This window comes from Gossypium arboreum, chromosome 13 (assembly GCF_025698485.1).
Source record: "Gossypium arboreum isolate Shixiya-1 chromosome 13, ASM2569848v2, whole genome shotgun sequence".
Taxonomy (NCBI): domain Eukaryota; kingdom Viridiplantae; phylum Streptophyta; class Magnoliopsida; order Malvales; family Malvaceae; genus Gossypium; species Gossypium arboreum.
This window is the reverse complement of record NC_069082.1, coordinates 122,105,496-122,125,227: the sequence shown is the minus strand read 5'-3', so window position 1 is coordinate 122,125,227 and position 19,732 is coordinate 122,105,496. Positions and strand designations below refer to the sequence as shown.

Sequence of the window (19,732 nt, the reverse complement as noted above, 5' to 3'; positions counted from 1 at the left end):
TCACAAAACTCTACTGATATTATATCAAATAATTTCCTTATGGATATAAGCTGTAAACTCAACTTTAAAAATTTTAATGGGACTCAAAAGAGTCCAATCTCCCAATGAGAATTCTACAGTGTAGTGCTTACACTGCACAACAGCTTTGCCATCCAAACACATTTTAAAATTGCGACCAGATAGATTTTCATAGGAACCACATTGCATCGACATTAAACGAGCATCTAAAGGTGCCTTTAGTCTATGACGGTTTCGTTCATTGTGACATCTTTGATAGTGCTGCTTTTCCATTTTTTTCCCCCTAGGTTTTGGTTGTGCCCCTTGGCAAGCTAAGGAGGTTTAAAACCTTGTCCATGTCTAAGGAGTGTTGGTAGCTCTGATGTTTGGGTTTGAGTTTCAATTGAACCATCACACTAGTATTCATCTTTTGGCATGAGTGGTTGAAGGCTATTTTTTGGATCATGACTTCTCTCATTGCTCAAACTTTGCGCTGACTTCTACTTAGGTTCAACTATTATGGGTTGGGCTTATGAAAGGACTTGCTTTCGTTTGATTTGGGTCTTTATTTTTGGGCCCTATCCGACTGGTGCAGCATTTTTACCAATTACTGGAAAATGGTAGGATTGTAATTATGTCCCAATTCACGACCATTTTAGAAATCGATTTCCGCTACAATCTTATATAAACCCTCTATACCTCCTCCCTTCTTAAAATCGATCAAAAATCTAATCAAAACCTTCAAAAAGATTTTTCTGTTCCTCTGGGATATTCAGTGAAGAAGGAAAATAGTGTTTTGTATTCCGATTCTGTTTTAAATTATAGTTTTGTTCCTGAAAATCGGAGAAGATGTCATTGAGACCAAACTCGAGGACGGAGGTTCGAAGGAACAGGTACAAGGTGGCGGTGGACGCTGAGGAAGGGAGGCGGAGGAGAGAGGATAACATGGTGGAGATTAGGAAGAATCGCCGTGAAGAGAGTTTGCAGAAGAAGCGGCGTGAAGGGCTTCAAGCGCAGCCAATGCCTGCTTCTCTTCACTCCTCTGCCGTTGAGAAAAAGGTCGATTTTCAATTGTTCTATTTTTCTCGTTTGTTTTTCAGTATTCATAAATTGCTTTAAGTTGTTGAAGCTTGCTTATTCAGATATTTTTCGGTTTTTAATTAATCTTATCGGATTAGGATTATGGTAGGTTTTTAAAATTTAGAGAATTTTGCATATATTAGGTTTCGATTGTGTTGATGAGGTCATATATTTATACTTTTTGGTGTATTTTCGTTGATTTGATTGGGAACTCTGTTGTTGTTTAAATGTTTTGGTAGACAGTAACATGAGTTGTCGAATAAGCAATTCATTTTATTTTTTTCTCATATCATGGCTCTTTTTTTCGTTTATTAAGCTTAAAGATTATGTTAGCTAGTTATCTTAAATTCTGCAACAAATATTCGGGGTTGGTTTTTGAATTCTCAAATTAGTGCTTCTAATTCGTTTTTCTTAATTTGTTTTTAATTAATTAGAGTTGTAGACATGGGTTTCTTCTTTTAATTTATTTCAAAGCAAAATGTTTTTAGTAATTGGCAGCATGTTCCTTGAATTTTTCTTTTGCCATGGTTTACTCTATTACAGTTAAATCGCATTGGATTGTTCTGATCCTGTTCAACTGTTTGACTGCAGTTGGAAAATTTGCCAGCCATGGTTGCTGGTGTCTGGGCTGATGATAGTAATATGCAGCTCGAGGCAACCACACAGTTTAGGAAGTTGCTTTCAATTGGTTAGAATTTAATCACGTAATAATTTTGTTTGATAGTGATAAAAATTCTGAACTAATAATATCTTTTGTTATTTCTCCCAGAACGCAGCCCACCTATTGACCAAGTGATACAAGCAGGAGTTGTTCCTCGCTTCATTGAATTCCTTGCGAGGGATGATTTCCCACAGCTTCAGGTTGGATTTCTTGTTAACTTAAACATTATTTTATGACTTCAAATTTCTAGATTTAAGATTCTTACTGATTTCATATTTCTTAGTTTGAGGCAGCTTGGGCCCTAACTAATATTGCTTCTGGGACATCTGAGAACACAAAGGTGGTAATTGATCATGGGGCTGTTCCTATATTTGTGAAATTGCTTGCTTCACCAAGTGATGATGTTCGTGAGCAGGTAAGCATATGGAAGGCATTCAGCATAGTTTTGATCGACAGAATTAAGAAGTGTGCACAATGAACTTTACTTGGCAAAAGCTAGAATGAAATATTGTATACAATCTTATTCTCTTTTCACTCTGAATGTTCAGGCTGTCTGGGCACTGGGAAATGTTGCTGGAGATTCTCCTAGATGTCGTGACCTTGTTCTTAGTCATGGTGCTTTGCTTCCTTTGTTGGCACAGTTAAATGAGCATGCTAAACTTTCTATGCTGAGGAATGCAACATGGACTCTCTCAAACTTTTGTCGGGGAAAGCCCCAGCCTCCCTTTGATCTGGTTTGACCCTCTTTCCCTTCTTTTCTTGGGGCATTGTTGTGGGTTTAACAAGGATTCCCAAGTCTGTTCATGTTCATTGATATTGACTTACAATGCAAAATCATTGTCCTTTGGCTGCCTTTGAAATCTGAGATATTGGATTGCATGTTGGATCATGAAAATTATGCTTTGCAATAGATTGCTAAGTGTACTAGGAAGTGAGGTGTTGCACATCTCTTATATCAAGTACTATTATTGAACCACAAATACGTATGCAACCAGTCTTGGGTTTGAATTATCTATCTTATTGCTTTTCCTTTATTAATGTTCAGGTTAAACCTGCACTTCCTGCATTGACACACCTTATTCACTCAAATGATGAAGAAGTCTTAACTGATGCATGTTGGGCGCTCTCATATCTTTCTGATGGTACAAATGACAAAATCCAAGCTGTTATAGAAGCAGGTGTTTGTGGGCGTCTGGTGGAGCTATTGATGTGAGTTAGACTTCTGCTGCTGATTAAGTCTCATTCTTTTTGTCTGTGATTAAATTTTATTTTGTTTTCTTCTAAATCTAAAATTCTTGGTTTTCACAGGCACCCATCTCCTTCAGTGCTAATACCAGCTCTTCGCACAGTTGGAAATATTGTCACAGGTGATGATGGTCAAACCCAGGTATCAACTACTTCCTAGGTTGTCTTTTAAAGATCTTACTAGGAATATAATTCTCTTGCCATTTAGTCAAAATTTTTTGAATTTAGTTGCTAAAGGTAATCTTTTTGCTTATATGGTATAACCATTTTGTCTTTTCTCATTTCTGAGAAAATCTTTTTGGCACACAGTGTATTATCAATCATCAAGCGTTGCCATGCCTTTTAAACCTCTTGACAAATAATTTCAAAAAGAGCATCAAGAAGGAAGCTTGTTGGACAATCTCAAATATCACGGCCGGAAATAAGGAGCAGATACAGGTAAAATTTGGAACTGTATCACTTTCTTGTTGCCTTTATATTTATCTTGTTTTATCGCTTTTGGATCTGTGGTTTTGTCTGTAGTATTTATGACAAGAAACGGTGTGTAAATGATATGGATTTTACAGGCTGTAATTGAAGCTAATATTATATCTCCACTGGTTCATCTGCTTCAAAATGCTGAATTTGATATCAAGAAAGAAGCGGCATGGGCCATCTCAAATGCCACATCTGGTGGTACTCATGATCAGATGAAGTATGAAAACTATTACCATCTTAGTTGTTTGGAATAATTTCTTGGTAAAGAATTAAATGATAAACTAGTTTTCATTTGGGCATGTCATGTGTTTCAGATTCCTTGTTAGTCAAGGTTGTATAAAGCCATTGTGTGATCTTCTTAACTGCCCTGATCCAAGGATTGTTACAGTCTGTTTAGAAGGGCTTGAAAACATTTTGAAGGTAGGAGAAGCTGATAAGAACCTGGGCACTACCGGAGGAGTGAATCTCTATGCACAAATGATTGATGATGCTGAGGGTCTGGAGAAGATCGAGAATTTACAGTCCCACGATAACACTGAGATTTATGAAAAGGCTGTGAAAGTTCTCGAGACATATTGGTTGGAGGAGGAGGATGAGACAATGCCGCCAGGTGATGCCTCTCAAACAGGGTTTCATTTTGGCGGGGGTGAGCTTCCTGTTCCTTCAGGGGGATTCAGTTTCAGTTAGAGGTATGTAGTGCTGCTGTTTGCATGCATTTGTTTTTGTGTTGGTGCACTAGTGGGAGCGTGTTATGTCGTTTGAGATGGGACTGCATATCTGACTACCATTTGTATGCTTTTGAGCTATAAAAGCTGTTAGTATTCCAGGAGTTATCTGGTCCAGTATTGAACTCCTTACGGAGATGATGGGACAATAGTTTTTTTTTTTTTTTGGGGGGGGGGTTCCAGTTGAGGCATCTAGTCTTTGGGTTGTGTCCACAGTCGGGTATGGTCGAAGGTACAGTGTGAATGGTAGCGGGCTGGCTGTGGGTTAACAGCACAGCCAGGTTCATATTATGCATGAAGGGGGAATGGAGACAGAATAGAGCTTGGACAGTATATTGAGGAACCCAGACTGAGTCTATATTTAATGGTCGTAAAACAAATATATTGTGTCTTTGCAATTGCAAAAGCTTGGTTTGATGATTTTGGCATATGCCCAGAACAATTATGATTCACAGGGGAATATCCTTTTGCATCCATGTAAATCCGAACGACTCCATTTAGATTGTTTTATATGTTGCTTTGAAGTGGAAATAGACATATAATTGTTGGTTTGATATTTCTTTTCATTTTAGCTTATTGAAATGTGTTGTGAGAAGTGGAATTTACTTTTAAATATAAGCTTGCTTTTAGGCTAAAATTAAGTCGGTTTATTTAACTAGTTTTAAATGAAAGTGTGTTTATTTTGGGTGTTACAAATAATTGCATAAAAGTGTAATATTAGGTACTGACATTATTAGTTGGTATGCCCTCTAATTATAAAGAATTTTTAGGTGTTATGTCGTGTTTTATTGATAAAATGTAATTAATTTAAAAAAAATTGAAGGTGATGATAAATTATTGTTGTAATTCTCTTAAGTAATTCGATGTTTCAACTACATTTCATGTAAAGGATTTTATTAATTATTGATATATTACAAATAATTGTTAATTTTTCGATTATTCTCAATAAAATTGAGTTCGACCATGTATTGAAATTTAAATTTTATTATTTATCAAGTTTTAAACTACTTAAGGCAAACATGCTCTTTAGTTGGAATTCATTTCAATTATCGTTGATTTAAATTTAAGCTTTCTAACTTGTGCTCAAGTTGTACAATAATTTCAATTAATTTAGCAGAAACTGTACGGCACCACTTTTTTTTTTTTTTTTGCTAAGGAACATTTCCACTTAACCTAAAAGGTAAAATAATATTTTGCATTAAATAATTTATTCACTAATGTTTAAAATTATTTCTATTTTCTAGAATTTATTAAAATAATTATATTAGTTATTGTAGTTAACCACAAAAATGTTAAATCATATTTATAAAAAAACAAAAACTGTACTAAAAAGAAATTTAACAATGGAGTCAATTATATTTATCTCTGTCTCACTCCCCTCCATGTTGCCACGTGGATTGCGCCATCCTAAAAAAATTTTGGCGGGTGTTTTTTCATTTTGATCAATCGAGGAGGCGGCGCTTTGGTGTTAGTAAGGGTATTATCGTCTTTTCGTGACCCTCTTTCTAGGGTTTTTGTGTCTATCCCTGTCGGTTCTCTTATCTCTCTGTCTCTCTTTTCATTTTTGAATATGTTTTTTCCTTGCTCGTTTTCATAACAAAAGCTTTTCTCTGTTCTTGGGTTTTGATCTGTGAAAGACGAAAAGCTCTTTCCTTTCTCTGTTTTATTTCCCTCTCTTCTTTACATTTATTTTAGTTGCAAATTGGTACTTCTTTGTTCTTCAAGCTCCAATATTCATTTTATCCCCCCCCCCCCATTTGCTGTCCTGTTTAATGTAAGATCTGTTGGAAGAATTGGTTCATGGGGGTTATGGATCTTAGAGAACAGGTTGGTCAACAAAATCAACTTCAATTCAAACCTTTCTTTCTTTCTTTTTCGTTTTAAACACTGATTTGGTTGCTGTTTATGATTCAGAAATCATTGAATGAAGATACAATGAGTGAGACCATGAAGAAGTTTTGTACTGACTGCAAGACCACAAAGACCCCTCTTTGGAGAGGTGGCCCTTCTGGCCCCAAGGTATTTCATCATTTGAACTCTGGTTTTATTTATTGTCTTCTTTTAATGTCATTTATTAGCTTTACTATAAACCCTTCACCTGTAAAGTTTTCATCTTTTTTTTTTCCCATACATGATTTTCTGTGGTCAATAATCAATTTATTAGGTCATTGTCGATTAATGGGGGTATGTATGTTTCCTTTTTGGTAATTTCAGTCATTGTGCAATGCATGTGGGATAAAATATAGGAAGAGAAGAAGAGCAATGTTGGGTTTAAACGAAGCATCAGAGAAGAAGAAAGTGAAATGGCATTTATCATCATCGTCGTCGTTGTCATCATCCAGCACCATCACAACAAGCTCTGCTTCTATTGCTACAACAAATGATGAGTCTGTTGATGACATGAAACCTAGTGGTAGATTTAGTGGGTTAGGTGAGACTGTCAAGATCAGATTACTTGCTTTGAGCGGTGAAGTTTTGTTGCAAAGATCATTATCATTAACATGGGTAGTGAAGAAGCAAAGGTGTCAAAGGAGAAGGAAGGTAGGAGAGGATGAAGAACTTGCTGCTTTTTCTTTGATGGCCATGTCCTATGGCTTAGTTTTTGCTTGACAACTAGAGAAACACAGAATTGATCAACAGCGAAATTCGATTGAAAAATCAATGTATTTATGATGAAATGAGAGTGGTTTACTTTATTTACTTGCCCGTCTCAAGTGAATATTCTTCTGTTGTCATGATTAAGACATTGTCCTTTGAGGATAGGATCAGCTTAACTATATATATGATTAAGTAAAGTATTAACGCTTTCAACTATTTATACAATGTTTATATGTCATATTAAGATCTTTACCCTTGCTTATGGTTATGCCTCTGTTTCTATAAATATAAACTACTTGTGTTAGAACGTTTTCCACAAACATGTATCGCAGCTAACACAAGGCACGGCCCTCTTTGTTTGGTTGCCGGGAAATGGAAAGAAAACTGAGAGAAGGGTTGTGTTATTATTATGGTTACCTTAATTTCATGGTTTGAAAATGAAGAGAGAAAGCAAAAGAAAGCACAATTCAAAATGGGCAAAATTAAACTTTATTTCGAATGGATAAGGAGGAAATTATAAGAGAAGGGTAAAGAAACAATAAAGTGATTAGCGTGAGTCAAATTTAAGCTATATTTAGGATGATGAACAACTTAAATATCATGCCAAAGTTCTTGTACATGTTATAACTTGCATAATTGTATCAACTATCTACTAATCGGATTGGGATTTTGTCAAATATCTTTTTATCCATTACTTTAGCATCTAGTTCATCATATATTAACCATTATTAAGAATGAAAAATAAAACAAAATTCATTAAAATATTCCAACTCAATCCACTCAAAAAATTGTTGGCTGAACCAATAAATTTTTATAATCTGATTAAGGTAGTGGGAGTATTTTTTATATTTATTTTACAAAATTAGAAAAATTAAAAAATAAGAGTAATATAAAAGGCAAAGACTTGATAGATGAAATTTCCTCTTTCAACGAAATTCACTCTCGAAGAGGGACAACAACAGGCAGCTCTTCTTCCTTTTCTGCGTCTCATCATCAAACCCCAAACTCTTAACTGGCCTCTTCCTCCTCCTCTTTACTTTAATTTCATTTGCTTTCACAAATCTAAGACCAGAGCTCCAAAAGATTGAATTTTTAACCCCTCAAATTAAAATCTTCCTTTTTCGCCTTTTGGGTTGAAAATTTATATAAGAAAGAGGGTGATTTAGAAACAATGGATGCTGATTCATGGAGTGCTCGTCTTTCTTCAGCTTCTAAGAGATATCAATCGGCTCTTCAATTACGATCTGGTAAGCTTTGGAAGTCCCATCTGTCTTTTTTTTTTGTTTTTTTTTTTGGGGGGGGGCGGTGTGGTGGAAAATGAAGGAAAAGGAAGTAGCTTAACTTAATCGATTAGGAGAAGCATTTTTTTTTTTGCCTTTATTTTTTTAGAAAATGGTTTTATTGTATGAAAATTGGTTGAAAGTGCAGATATGTTTATGGGGTTTGAAGAAATTGATGGAGAAGATGAAATAAGAGAGGAGTTTCGATGCCCTTTTTGTTCAGAGTATTTCGACATCGTTGGCTTGTGTTGTCACATTGATGATGAGCATCCAGTGGAGGCTAAAAATGGGGTAACGCATTCCCCCAATTAATTTCTTAATACCCTTTTTGTTTTTATGTATATTGGATTGAGTTTTGACGTGATCGTTCTCTTTGTAACTAATGTTCGTTCAAAGTAGCATAGCTCACTTAACCGAGTTGATTTTTGAATGCGTATAGCCTGTTGAAAGGAAATAAAAAGTGTTTTGCCAAGTTTCAAATTTATAAGCTTTATGGACTTAAGTTACAATTCAGCTGTTATTTTACTTAATTGAGTCTCGTGATTGTTAGACTATGTATTTTCATTATGAGATTTAAAATTTAGATGAACTAATTTTGGACTGTGAACTCAAGTTTAGCTAACCGGAAAAATTAACTCAAGTACAGAGAAATGGAGTTTTATAGTTATTGTTTATAGATTGTCTCATCACGAGCTGTATGAGTTTCTTTTATTCTAATGAGGAAATGGGTTTATTGAATCTAATCTCCTTTCTTTATGGTTGTTTTCGTTTGCAGGTTTGTCCAGTCTGTGCAGTGAGGGTGGGCGTTGATATGGTTGCGCATATAACCCTACAACATGGAAATATATTTAAGATATCCTTGTCTATTTAGTTTTTTTTTTTTTTCCTTTCTAGTTTCCTCTTTAAATTGTATAGGATAAGTTCTTTCTTTTCACGCACCAAATGCACCTTGAAAATCATAATTGCATTTTGCTAAATTTGTATAATGTTTCTCCTTTTTACCTGCAAGTTTTATCATCTTTGCTCCTTTTGATTGCTGGGACCATTTTAAAAACATTTAAGTTAGTATGCAAGATGACTTGCTCCTCTACTTCATTAATGTAGTAGTAGTAGCATTACTAGCTTTGTTCGTGGAGCTTCCTCATGTCCCCATCACATCAATCTAAGGACTTAGATATTTTCATTTCCTTAACGGTTGGTTACATGCAGCGCAAGAGGAAATCACGTAAAGGTGGATCTCATTCCACGCTTTCTCTTCTGAGGAAAGAGCTGCGAGAAGGAAATCTACAGTCCTTCTTCGGGGGTTCTTCTTGTATGGTGTCTTCCAATTCAGCCCCTGATCCGTTGTTGTCTTCATTTATTTTACCCATGGTTGATGACTTTGTTAGTGTCCAGCCTAACTTTTCTCGTGAAACAAGAACAACTAAGAAAAGTTCAGACGTGAATAAGTCAGAAAGGTAAGTTTCACTGTCTTTTAGAGTCTGATCGTTCCTTTTGCCCCCATGTTGATTGAGGCAGGTGTTTTGAATGTGCATGGTCTTTTATCTGTTTATTACTGGAAATCCTAGACAAACTACCGGCCTCCTTGTGTGGTATGAACATCTCTCAAAGTTCTACCTTTAAGCTCTGTTTCTCAATGAGAAGTCATCTTTCTAGTCATAGTTTGAAGAGATGCAGCTTATTCAACATATCACTCTTATTAACATGATACAACTTTATTTTATGCATGTACAAATGCCTACATTTGTTATTGGAACAAGATGTTCAGGATCATATGATGTATTTTGTTAAAGAAAAACTAACCTGGGTGACATATACGCTGCTGGTCCAGACTAGTGACTTCTGCGGCCCTATATCTTTAATTAAGGACACCATTGGCTTTGTCTTTTGACATGTTGTTCTCACTTCAAAAGTTTCGCAAATTGGTATATGCAGCAAAATTGTTAGTGTAAGCTATGTAATTCTACGATAGTGTTAATTATCCAGTTCCCTTGGTGTACAAATGAATACTTAGTATTTATGAATTAGACTTGGCCATGAGACGGAGATGAGACTTGATGTTGTTCTTTGAGAAAGGGGATGGGATCTGTTCTGGTCATCCCAGTTTTTGTTTATTTATTTAGGTACTTTACATCGAGCTTTTAGTATTAAAGCCTAATTCAAATATTCGAAGGAAATTGATGATTTGTATTGCACGTTAGTGAGCTTTTAGTATTAAAGCCTTATTCAAATATTCAAAGGAAATTGATGATTTGTATTGCACATTACTTCTCGGGTGAACTTCTACATGGGAATTTCTTGCCTGTCCTACCTGTGGATGATGTTTATGCTTTTATCAGCTTTCTCGTTCTGATATTTGGTTTTGATGACAGAAATGTGAAGTCGTCTCCCCTTTCACTAAAGGATCAGGAAGAGAAGGCAAAAAGATGCGAGTTTGTTCAAGGGCTGCTGTTGTCCACAATGCCTGATGAAATTTTATAAAACAGCATTCTCGGGTTCAAATCGGTTGCTGCAATGCAATTGTGAACCTGAATCCCACGGGGAAATTGGGTTGACGATGAAGAGCCCCTGGCAAGCAAACTTGCAAATCTACGGTTCATTACTGTGTAGTGAAAATGTTGAAATAAGGTTGGTAGGAATGAATGTAATTTTATGTTGCATATGTGGACTCTTTTAGTTGTTGTTAGACCTGATCATGGTTTCCACTTCATCTTTTATTCTCAGGTCATATGATATGATAATATTTAAAAAAAAAATGTTGTTTTCAACATGGAATGTGGCTGAAACTCGCTTATACTCGGCATATGATGATGCATGTATATCAGTGGTATTTTACTTTGGTGGACTATTTTTTTAGGTACATGTCTGAATGACAAGTTCAATTGGTTAACTTGGTGTCTGAAAATAACTCCCAGGCCTTTGGTCCCAAGTGCTTGGATTGACAAAACTCTATCCATTTAATAGGTTTTCTTGATATATTTCAAACGGTGATGTGTATAAATAAATATGGTGGTATATATATTAAAAAAAAGGGCAATTATTTGTCTGTTCTTTTAATTAGATAAACTAGGGTAAATGAAGATAGGTTGAAAGAACTTTCTTCTAACCCATAGATGTTTCATATAAATCCTGAATAGGTGCCTGGTTGCTTAGAAACATTGGCATTTGGAATCTTTGTAACTTAAAGAGTGAGAATAAGGACTAACTGTTAGATCAGGCTTTGTAACATTAAACACTCATCTTAAATAAAAAATGATTTCATAACACTACATTCTTCAATATTAGCTTGAAAGAACAAATGAGAGATGGGGATATTGTTCTAACTAACTTCAATACCATGAATCAAAGAGTGTTCCTCCGATTGTAGTAGATCACAAGACAACACATTGTGGTATAAAATGAAAATATAGGGTAACGGATTTCTGTCTTAATTCTCTTCTAAGCATGATGAGTTCAACCGGATCTTCATATACTTCAAATTTGGAAACAAATAGTGGAGGTACAAGATTAGATTTTTGTAATCCACCATTAAATCCATTAAATCTTAACTAAGATTTTAATCTAAGCCAAAAATTTTAACTTTTGATTTTTGCAAAAATATTTTTCAAGAAAATTATCTTTTTATCCCTCATTAAATCTTTGATTTTACAATATCACGATATTCTATCTTTTCAAAAGGCACATTTTAATAGTAATAATGAATATTATCAAAATTTTCAAAAATAATTTTTAGAAGCACATTTTTTTATAGCATTTTTCAATCTCAATATTTAAATTTATTATTATTATTATTATTATTATTATTATTATTATTATTTTAAACTAATCTAACTCACTGATACTCCTATCCAATGGTTAGCTAATGGCTCCTGTTGAGCTTTGGACAAGACACTGTGTAATTTTGATCCTAAGTTGACTTGATTTTTATTTATTAATTAAAAATATTTTAATTTAGTTTTTTCGAAAAATATAAGTATATTTTTATTTTAAAATTAAATAAATAAATTAATAAGTTTTTAAAAGTCGAAAATGAATCAAAACGTTAGCTACTATCACTTTTCTTCTCTCCTAATTCAATTAATTGAATTACTGTAGTATGTTTGTATTTGTTTATTAATTAACCCTATCTTTAAAATATCTAATCTTATTATTTAAAGCAAGCATTTATTATCATTTGACTTCACTTCCTTTTTAAGCTGATAACATTCTTATAACTTCAAATTTTGAATAGTTATTGAATATTTTATAGCTCAACTTAATATGTATAAATTAAAGAGTGATATTAAATGTAAAAGTTTAAATTTAACTTTTACAATTTTTTAGTTATATTAAAACTTGACTTATATATATATATATATATTCTTTTACTTCTTCAATCAATGTTATGAATAAATAATTTGTTAATTTTATTTCAATTTAAATCACATCATTTACAATTGATTGCTGAACTGGATTCACTTATGACAGCAGTCTGTGCAGTGAGGGTGGGTGCAACATGGAAATATATTTAAGATATCCTTGAGTTAATCTTTTGTGTTTCTACTTTCCTATTTAAATTGTATAGAATAAGTTCTTTCTTTTCACGCACCACATGCACCCTGAAAATCATTATCGCATTTTGCTAAATTTGTATAATGTTTCTCCATTTCACCTGCAAGTTTTATCCTCTTTGCTCCTTTTGATTGCTGGGACCATTTTAAAAACATTTAAGTTAGTATGTAAGATGACTTGCTCCTCTACTTCATTAATGTGGTAGAAGTAGCATTACTAGCTTTGTTCGTGGAGCTTCCTCGTTTCCCCATCACATCAATCCAAGGACTTATATATTATTGATTTCCTTAATTGTTGGTTACATGCAGCGCAAGAGGAAATCACGTAAAGGTGGATCTCATTCCACGCTTTCTCTACTGAGGAAAGAGCTGCGAGAAGGAAATGTACAGTCCATCTTCGGGGGTTCTTCTTGTACAGTGTCTTCCAATTCAGCACCTGATCCGTTGTTGTCTTCATTTATTTTACCCATGGTTGATGACTTTGTTAGTGTCCAGCCTAACTTTTCTCGTGAAACAAGAACAATTACTAAGAAAAGTCCGGACGTGAATAATTCAAAAAGGTAAGTTTCACTGTCTTTTAGAATCTGATCGTTCCTTTTGTTCCCATGTTGCTTGAGGCAGGTGTTTTGAATGTGCATGGTCTTTTATCTGTTTGTTACTGGAAATCCTAGACAAACTACCGAATCTTACCATAGCCTCCTTGTGTGGTATGAACATCTCTCAAAGTTCTACCTTTAAGCTCTGTTTCTCAATGTGAAGCCATCTTTCAAGTCATAGTTTGAAAAGATGCAGCTTATTCAACAAATCACTCTTATTAACATGGTACAACTTTATTTTATGCATGTACAAATGCCTACATTCATTATTGGAACAAGATGTTCTGGATCGTATCGTGTATTTTGTTAAAGAAAAACTAACCTGGGTGACATATATGCTGCTGGTCCAGACTAGTGACTTCTGCGGCCCTATATCTTTAATCAAGGACACCATTGGCTTTATCTTCTGACATGTTGTTCTCACTTCAAAAGTTTCGCAAATTGGTATATGCAGCAAAATTGTTAGTGTAAGCTATGTAATTCTACGATAGTGTTAATTATCCAGTTCCCTTAAGTGTTCAAATGAATACATAATATTTACGAATTAGACTTGGTCATGAGACGGAGATGAGACTTGATGTCATTCTTTGAGAAAGGGGATGGGATCTGTTCTGGTCATCCCAGTTTTTGTTTATAGGTACTTCACATCGAGCTTTTAGCATTAAAGCCTTATTCAAATATTCAAAGGAAATTGATGATTTGTATTGCACGTTATTTCTCGGGTGAACTTCTACATGGGAATTTCTTGTCTGTCCGGTTGATCTCTTGTAATGAGAGTTTTGTTCATCTCTTGTAACATACAACCTTTTTGAAGAAAGTCCTTCACCATTACTATGACATGCTTGTTCATAAACTCCCAATTTTCCGGAAAAAAAAAGTTGCAGATTTGCCATCAGCCTAGGTGCTTTTAAATGCCCCAGCATGAAGCAGCTTCCTAGATCTCCTCATCTTTTAAAAATTTTAATATATATAAATATTTCACTACTAAAATATTAATTTTAATTTTTAATTCTTAATCTCTTTGATATAATTCTTAATCAAAATAATTTTTAATATATAAATATCAAAATTTTAACTAAAATAAATTTATTGAGGACTGTTGTCTTTCTTCTGTTTATTTAAGTATATCATATATATAAGTCTCAACTCCAAATAAATTAATAAAAGTGATTGACTAAAATATCATTTTGAAGTTTAAAATTAGCAAAGATATCCTATTTTTACATGAAATTTTATTATTTTATTTAAATTTAAATGAATAAATATCTCAAAATAGAGTTCACATTATATTAATTTACTTTAAAATTAATAAAATTTAGAATTTAAAGCTCCTCTTATGAGTTCTATAAAGTATTTTTCAATAATTTTATGAGTTCTGTTGAGTATTTTTCTTGTATGATTTTATGATTTTTTTATTAAAAAGTTGTACAAACTTTTTTTTATTATAAATCGAGATGTTTTATAATTATAAAATATTATGTAGCAATTGATAATTTTCCTCTTGTATGGAAAGCAAATACATACTAAGCCTAAATATATCTTGTATGACCAAGAAGATAAAAATCATAATTTTTGTACATCTTTTCAATAATATTGACAATTCAAACAAACAAATTATACTTAAAGTTAAGACAAACAAACAATTTTTTTCTACTCCAACAAATAGCAATTCCAAACTTTTTATTTTTTAAATTTAAAAATGATAGCAACTGACTAGTTAAATACTTTGTCTAAAACCAATACATTGTAACTTATCCACAATAATCCCATAAGTCAGTATTTTCGTTTTCCATGCAAAGAGCCCTAATTTTATAGGGCTCCCACTTAATATAAAACTCATTCATCGTGTATAATGAATTTCATCAAACAATAATAACAAAGACAAAGGGAAGGAAAGGGTTTCTCCTTATTCATTTTGGTTAGTTTGGAATCATATAGTTTTTCTACTATATGGTTATTTGACACGACTAAACAACGGTAGCCATATAATATATCTTCATTAAAAAACAAAAAAGATGTCAAGAAAAGTGATAAATATTGGGGTTTCAATCATTCTTGTGGTAGGAGTCGTCATTGGCATTGCATCTATAGTTCATCAGACTCGTAGTGATAATGAAACATTATCTCCACAAATGAAGGCAGTGTCTAACTTTTGCTCGTTTACTCATTATCCGAAATCTTGCTAGAAGACTCTCAGTTATGTCAATAGTATTGTTCCTAAACAGTTCATTATGAAGGCTATCTTGGCAGCTGAGGAGGCAATCAAGAAGTTCTTCAACTATTTTGATTCCCTATAGTTCAAGTTAAGAACAACAACCTCATAAAGATGTCCTTAGATGATTGTAAGGATATGATGAACTATGTTGTTGATTCACTTCAAGCATCATACTCTAACATCGATGATAGTGAATTGTACAACATTAATGATCACATAAATAATCTTAGAACTTGGTTGAGCTTTGTTATATCATACCATTAATCATACTTAGATAGTTTCAAACACAATAACTGGAATGACCTAATTTTCAGTGGTGTCGAAAAAGACGATTTCAAGACCTCGTTTCTGTAAATTGAGTTTGTAAATATTTAATAGAGAAATTTAAAAAGTTAGTGTATTATTGAATTGGATTTTGGACAGTCAATTGAGTCAAATTTGTGGTTAATTAAGGCCCAGGGACTAAATTGTAAAGTCCAATCGCTATGGATTTTTAATTAGTAAATGGCTTAGGGACTTAAATTTCAATTGACCAAAAGTTTTAAACATCAATTATACCATGTTAAATCATATGTTAGTGGACAATATTCTTAATTAGTTATTAACTTAGGTTAATTAAGAATTATTTAGTAAAAATATGATTAATTAAATTAAATTAAATTATAAACTAATCCTTATATATATGTATGTTTGGTGGGAAGAAAGAGAATTCCACTTTCCCCAACTAAATGTGAGAAAGAAAGAAGAGCTTGATGCCATAGCAAAGGGTTTTGAGCTTTTTTGCTTTAATTTCAAGTAAGTCCCTAGCCATTTTTCTTTAATTTTATGGAAATTGAACCATGGGAGCTTGATCTAACTAACCCATATACTAATTTGAAAAACTGTTAAATTTTTAGAGTCACCATGATAGAGAATTGAATGATTTTGGTATTAAATTGTTAGAAATTAAGTTTAGTATGTGAAAATGACCAAATTGTAAAGTTTAATTGTTAGTTTCGTACATTAGGGACCAAGTTGAATAAAATGAAAAAATGTCATGAATTATTGGTAGGGATAGAAAATAGAAGGTCCCTAATAAGCTTTGGTGAAATTGGATTTTAATCCAAGGCTTTAAATTGAAAGTTATGATTGTCCCAATTTTAGGGACTAAACTGAATAATTTGCAAAATTTGTGAAAACTGGTATTTGATTTTGTTTCAATTGGAATCTGATAATAGAATGTGTTTTATGATTATTCATAGCTAACAACAATATCGAACGACTGAAAGGGAAAAGAAAAGTGAAAATCGTCGATAAGTGGCATGTGAAAATCTTGGTTTGTACATTTATAATTTAAGTTGTATGAATTGTTTGTATATCATGTCATTTGCATATAGGAGTACCAAGGTAAGTATAAAATGATTACATGAGTTTTTGAATCGAGCTTGAATGATTTTTCAGAATAGAAGACTAAATTGAATAAATTGTTAAATAGTAAGAATTGCTCTATATATGTTAAATTCCATGGAAATTCTATGAAATATAGGTGAAATATTGAATTGGATTATGATGGTGGAAATGATTGAAATATGACATGTGTACTAAATTGTTAAAAGGAATTGAATGTTGATACCCTATTAACTAGTCGGGCTGAATCAGATATAGTTGGCATACCATAAGATTAGATTGAGTGCAGGATTATGCGCTAGTATGCACTTTGTGTTCAAGGTATGCGTTTTGCACGCCAAAATGCACTATGATGCCAGTTTGGTTTGTTAGTTGGACGATCCGAGTATCCGTCCGAGTCCGAGTGAGGTTAATAGAGGTTACAAATTATTGATAAATGAATTATAAATTGGTACCTTTGGAATGAATTGTGATTAAATGCCAATGAAGTGTTGTAAACATAGAGTTGATCTTGTAAATCAAATGAAATTGAGCCCTAGGGGCCGAAACGAATACGAACGAGTTGGTAGACTCAAAAAACAAATGAAATATGTGATATTATAAATGATATTTCAGAAAAGGGCTTATAATTGAATATTTTGATATTGGTATGTTTGAATTGTTGCTATTATAAGCAAAATGATTGTCCATATATATTGTATTGAATTGGAGTGAATTGATGCTTATTTTATACACATAAGATGTTTAGATTAAAGATGTAAAGCGTGGTAACTCCAATTTATAAGTAGGTGGTTGATATGTGCATACAAATATACATGATTTTGTTTGGATTGATTGTTAATGTTTATGTTATGTACTTGAATTATAAATGTACTACTGAGCCTATTGCTCAACATACAGTTTATTTTCTCAATGCGCAGGTTCAGGTGATTTTCGAAGCCCTAGAATTGGAAGCCAACATCCAAACTATCGTTTACGACTCAATAAAGTTTGTAAACTGTATTTCATTTTGGTATTATGGCATGTACATAAGGATTTTGGCTAAGTGTTCAAATGGTCAAATTGTATACGATATAACTTAATGCTTTGAATTTGTATTTGGGTGTGTTCATCTAGTTAGTTTTAAGCCTTAAGGTTGTGAATATAGTCTTAAATATGTTTTGGTTGGTTTTGGAAATATGAATGGTATATGTCAATTTGATTAGTTGGTATTAGAAGTGTGTAATTTGATGGTACTTAGAGGTACCAATTTTTCACAAATTGTATTGTATGCTTTGGTAAGTGTTGATATGGTACTATGGTTGGTGTTTAAACATGCTTACAGGCCGTCCAAACTTATACCAGGTTGATTCTTGTGAAAATAGTGAGTCACATTGCGACGATGAACCTCTGACGTCGCGACGAGATATAGGGTAAAGTCCATGTGGCAACGTCATTACGCAAGGTCACGATGAGCAGCAAACAGAGAGTTGCGTCACGACGAAGAACCCTCGGCATCACGACGTTAACTTGAAACTTTGTAATCCTTACAATTTGGTCCTATTTTAGTTCAGGTTAACAAAAGAGCTTTCATAAGCTCGTATAAAACCCGTAAATGATTATATATCATTTTATACACTTGTTCTGGTTACAGCTTCAATGTTTAATGGTTTGTAATTTGATCATAGTAGCTACGATATCGAATGTGGCATCTTGTAACTCAGATCCAATGATTGAGTTGGGTATCAAGGTGTTACAGTAACAACATGAAAGAAACCATGCAAAAGGATATTGTCACTGCTAGTGAACTCACAAGTAATGCCTTGACAATAACAACAAAGTTGTCAAACATTCTTTCCAAATTCGACATCTAGTTAAATATTACTAACTCCTGTAGACTTCTTTTCGTTGAAAAGAATAGATATCCCTCATGGTTCTTAGCTAAAGATCGCCATCTTCTGGCTAAGATTGATAATAGCAACTTGAAACCAAATGTTATTGTGGTCAAGGATGGTAGTAGTTAACTAAAGACCATTAGTGCAACCTTAGTTGTTGCTCTCAAGAACTCCAATATCCGATATGTGATTTATATCAACGGTGAAATCTATGCTGAGTACATCACTGTAGACAAACAATACACTAACACCGTTATGTATGGTGATGGCTCGAGAAAAACTATTGTCACTAGTCACAAGGGTGTCAAAAATGGTGGTGGAATTACCAATTTGCAGACTGCCACATCCTGTAAGTTTCTAAGAACTTTTAACCATTATGTTTTTTTGTCACTCTTAACCAATAACATAAGTAACACATAATTATGGAGCAACCTATATATAGTTTTATACCTTTGTAGGAGACAACTCAGGCTAGTTAATCCATCATAATTATTACCCACGATAATTTTTTGTAATAAAATAATTTCATAATTTTAACAGTGTAATTGCTATTGGGAATGGTTCATTGCCAAATCTATGGGATTCCAGAACGCTGTTGGTCCTAAAAAGCACTAGGCAGTGGCTCTGTGCGTTCAATCAGATAAGTCGGCCTTCTTCAATTGCAGGATAGATGCCTACCAAAACACCTTGTACAATCAAGAAAATCATAATTTCTTTCGCAATTGTGTAATCTTTAGAACCATTGACTTCATCTTCGATGACTCCCCTACTATTATACAAAACTCATTGATCATTGTAAGGAGGCCAATGGATAATTAATTAAGCACAGTGACATCATAAGACAAAGACTTCATTAATGAGACTGCTAGTCCTATGATCCAAAACTGCAAGATTGTCCTTGGACAAAAGCTCTTCAATGACATGTTCAAAATCGCAACTTATTTGGGCAGGCCATGAAAGAAATTCTTTTGCAACTATTATCATGGAATCCACATTGGGTGACTTCATTAAGCCTAAAGGGTAGATGAGCTTTGAAGGACATACAAAG

At 33.4% G+C, this 19,732-nt stretch overlaps 3 protein-coding genes across 4 annotated transcripts; all 3 read left to right on the top strand.

The window, feature by feature from the left end:
- Nucleotides 1-706: 706 nt before the first annotated feature.
- LOC108464357 (importin subunit alpha) lies at nt 707-4,822 on the top strand. Its single transcript, XM_017764627.2, has 10 exons — nt 707-1,056; nt 1,669-1,765; nt 1,847-1,938; nt 2,022-2,153; nt 2,287-2,472; nt 2,784-2,947; nt 3,047-3,125; nt 3,293-3,421; nt 3,550-3,677; nt 3,775-4,822. Exons 1-10 carry the CDS (start codon nt 847-849, stop codon nt 4,145-4,147), a joined length of 1,590 nt encoding a protein of 529 aa, XP_017620116.1. The 5' UTR covers nt 707-846; the 3' UTR covers nt 4,148-4,822.
- A 632-nt stretch (nt 4,823-5,454) lies between these two features.
- LOC108463942 (GATA transcription factor 15-like) lies at nt 5,455-7,008 on the top strand. Its single transcript, XM_053024759.1, has 3 exons — nt 5,455-6,012; nt 6,100-6,204; nt 6,400-7,008. The coding sequence occupies exons 1-3, from the start codon at nt 5,986-5,988 to the stop codon at nt 6,793-6,795; spliced, it is 528 nt and encodes a 175-aa protein (XP_052880719.1). The 5' UTR covers nt 5,455-5,985; the 3' UTR covers nt 6,796-7,008.
- A 674-nt stretch (nt 7,009-7,682) lies between these two features.
- LOC108463941 (protein DEHYDRATION-INDUCED 19 homolog 3-like) lies at nt 7,683-10,831 on the top strand. Of its 2 annotated transcripts, XR_008277638.1 has the most exons (6): nt 7,683-8,030; nt 8,212-8,354; nt 8,839-8,918; nt 9,269-9,520; nt 10,436-10,691; nt 10,788-10,831. XR_008277638.1 is itself a non-coding variant. In XM_053024758.1 (5 exons), the coding sequence occupies exons 1-5, from the start codon at nt 7,955-7,957 to the stop codon at nt 10,542-10,544; spliced, it is 660 nt and encodes a 219-aa protein (XP_052880718.1). In that variant the 5' UTR covers nt 7,683-7,954; the 3' UTR covers nt 10,545-10,831. The 2 variants fall into 2 exon arrangements, 1 of the variants encoding a protein (XP_052880718.1); XM_053024758.1 differs by having other exon boundaries at nt 10,436-10,831.
- The last annotated feature ends 8,901 nt before the right edge of the window (nt 10,832-19,732 follow it).

Coding starts and splice junctions, on each gene's coding strand:
- LOC108464357 (XM_017764627.2), top strand. CDS start 847: ATGTCATTGAGACCAAACTCGAGGACGGAGGTTCGAAGGAACAGGTAC. Junction 2,473..2,783: donor CCCAGCCTCCCTTTGATCTG/GTTTGACCCTCT, acceptor ATTAATGTTCAG/GTTAAACCTGCACTTCCTGC. Junction 3,422..3,549: donor GAAATAAGGAGCAGATACAG/GTAAAATTTGGA, acceptor TGGATTTTACAG/GCTGTAATTGAAGCTAATAT.
- LOC108463942 (XM_053024759.1), top strand. CDS start 5,986: ATGGGGGTTATGGATCTTAGAGAACAG. Junction 6,013..6,099: donor TTATGGATCTTAGAGAACAG/GTTGGTCAACAA, acceptor TTTATGATTCAG/AAATCATTGAATGAAGATAC. Junction 6,205..6,399: donor GTGGCCCTTCTGGCCCCAAG/GTATTTCATCAT, acceptor TGGTAATTTCAG/TCATTGTGCAATGCATGTGG.
- LOC108463941 (XM_053024758.1), top strand. CDS start 7,955: ATGGATGCTGATTCATGGAGTGCTCGTCTTTCTTCAGCTTCTAAGAGA. Junction 8,031..8,211: donor GGCTCTTCAATTACGATCTG/GTAAGCTTTGGA, acceptor TTGAAAGTGCAG/ATATGTTTATGGGGTTTGAA. Junction 9,521..10,435: donor GACGTGAATAAGTCAGAAAG/GTAAGTTTCACT, acceptor TTTTGATGACAG/AAATGTGAAGTCGTCTCCCC.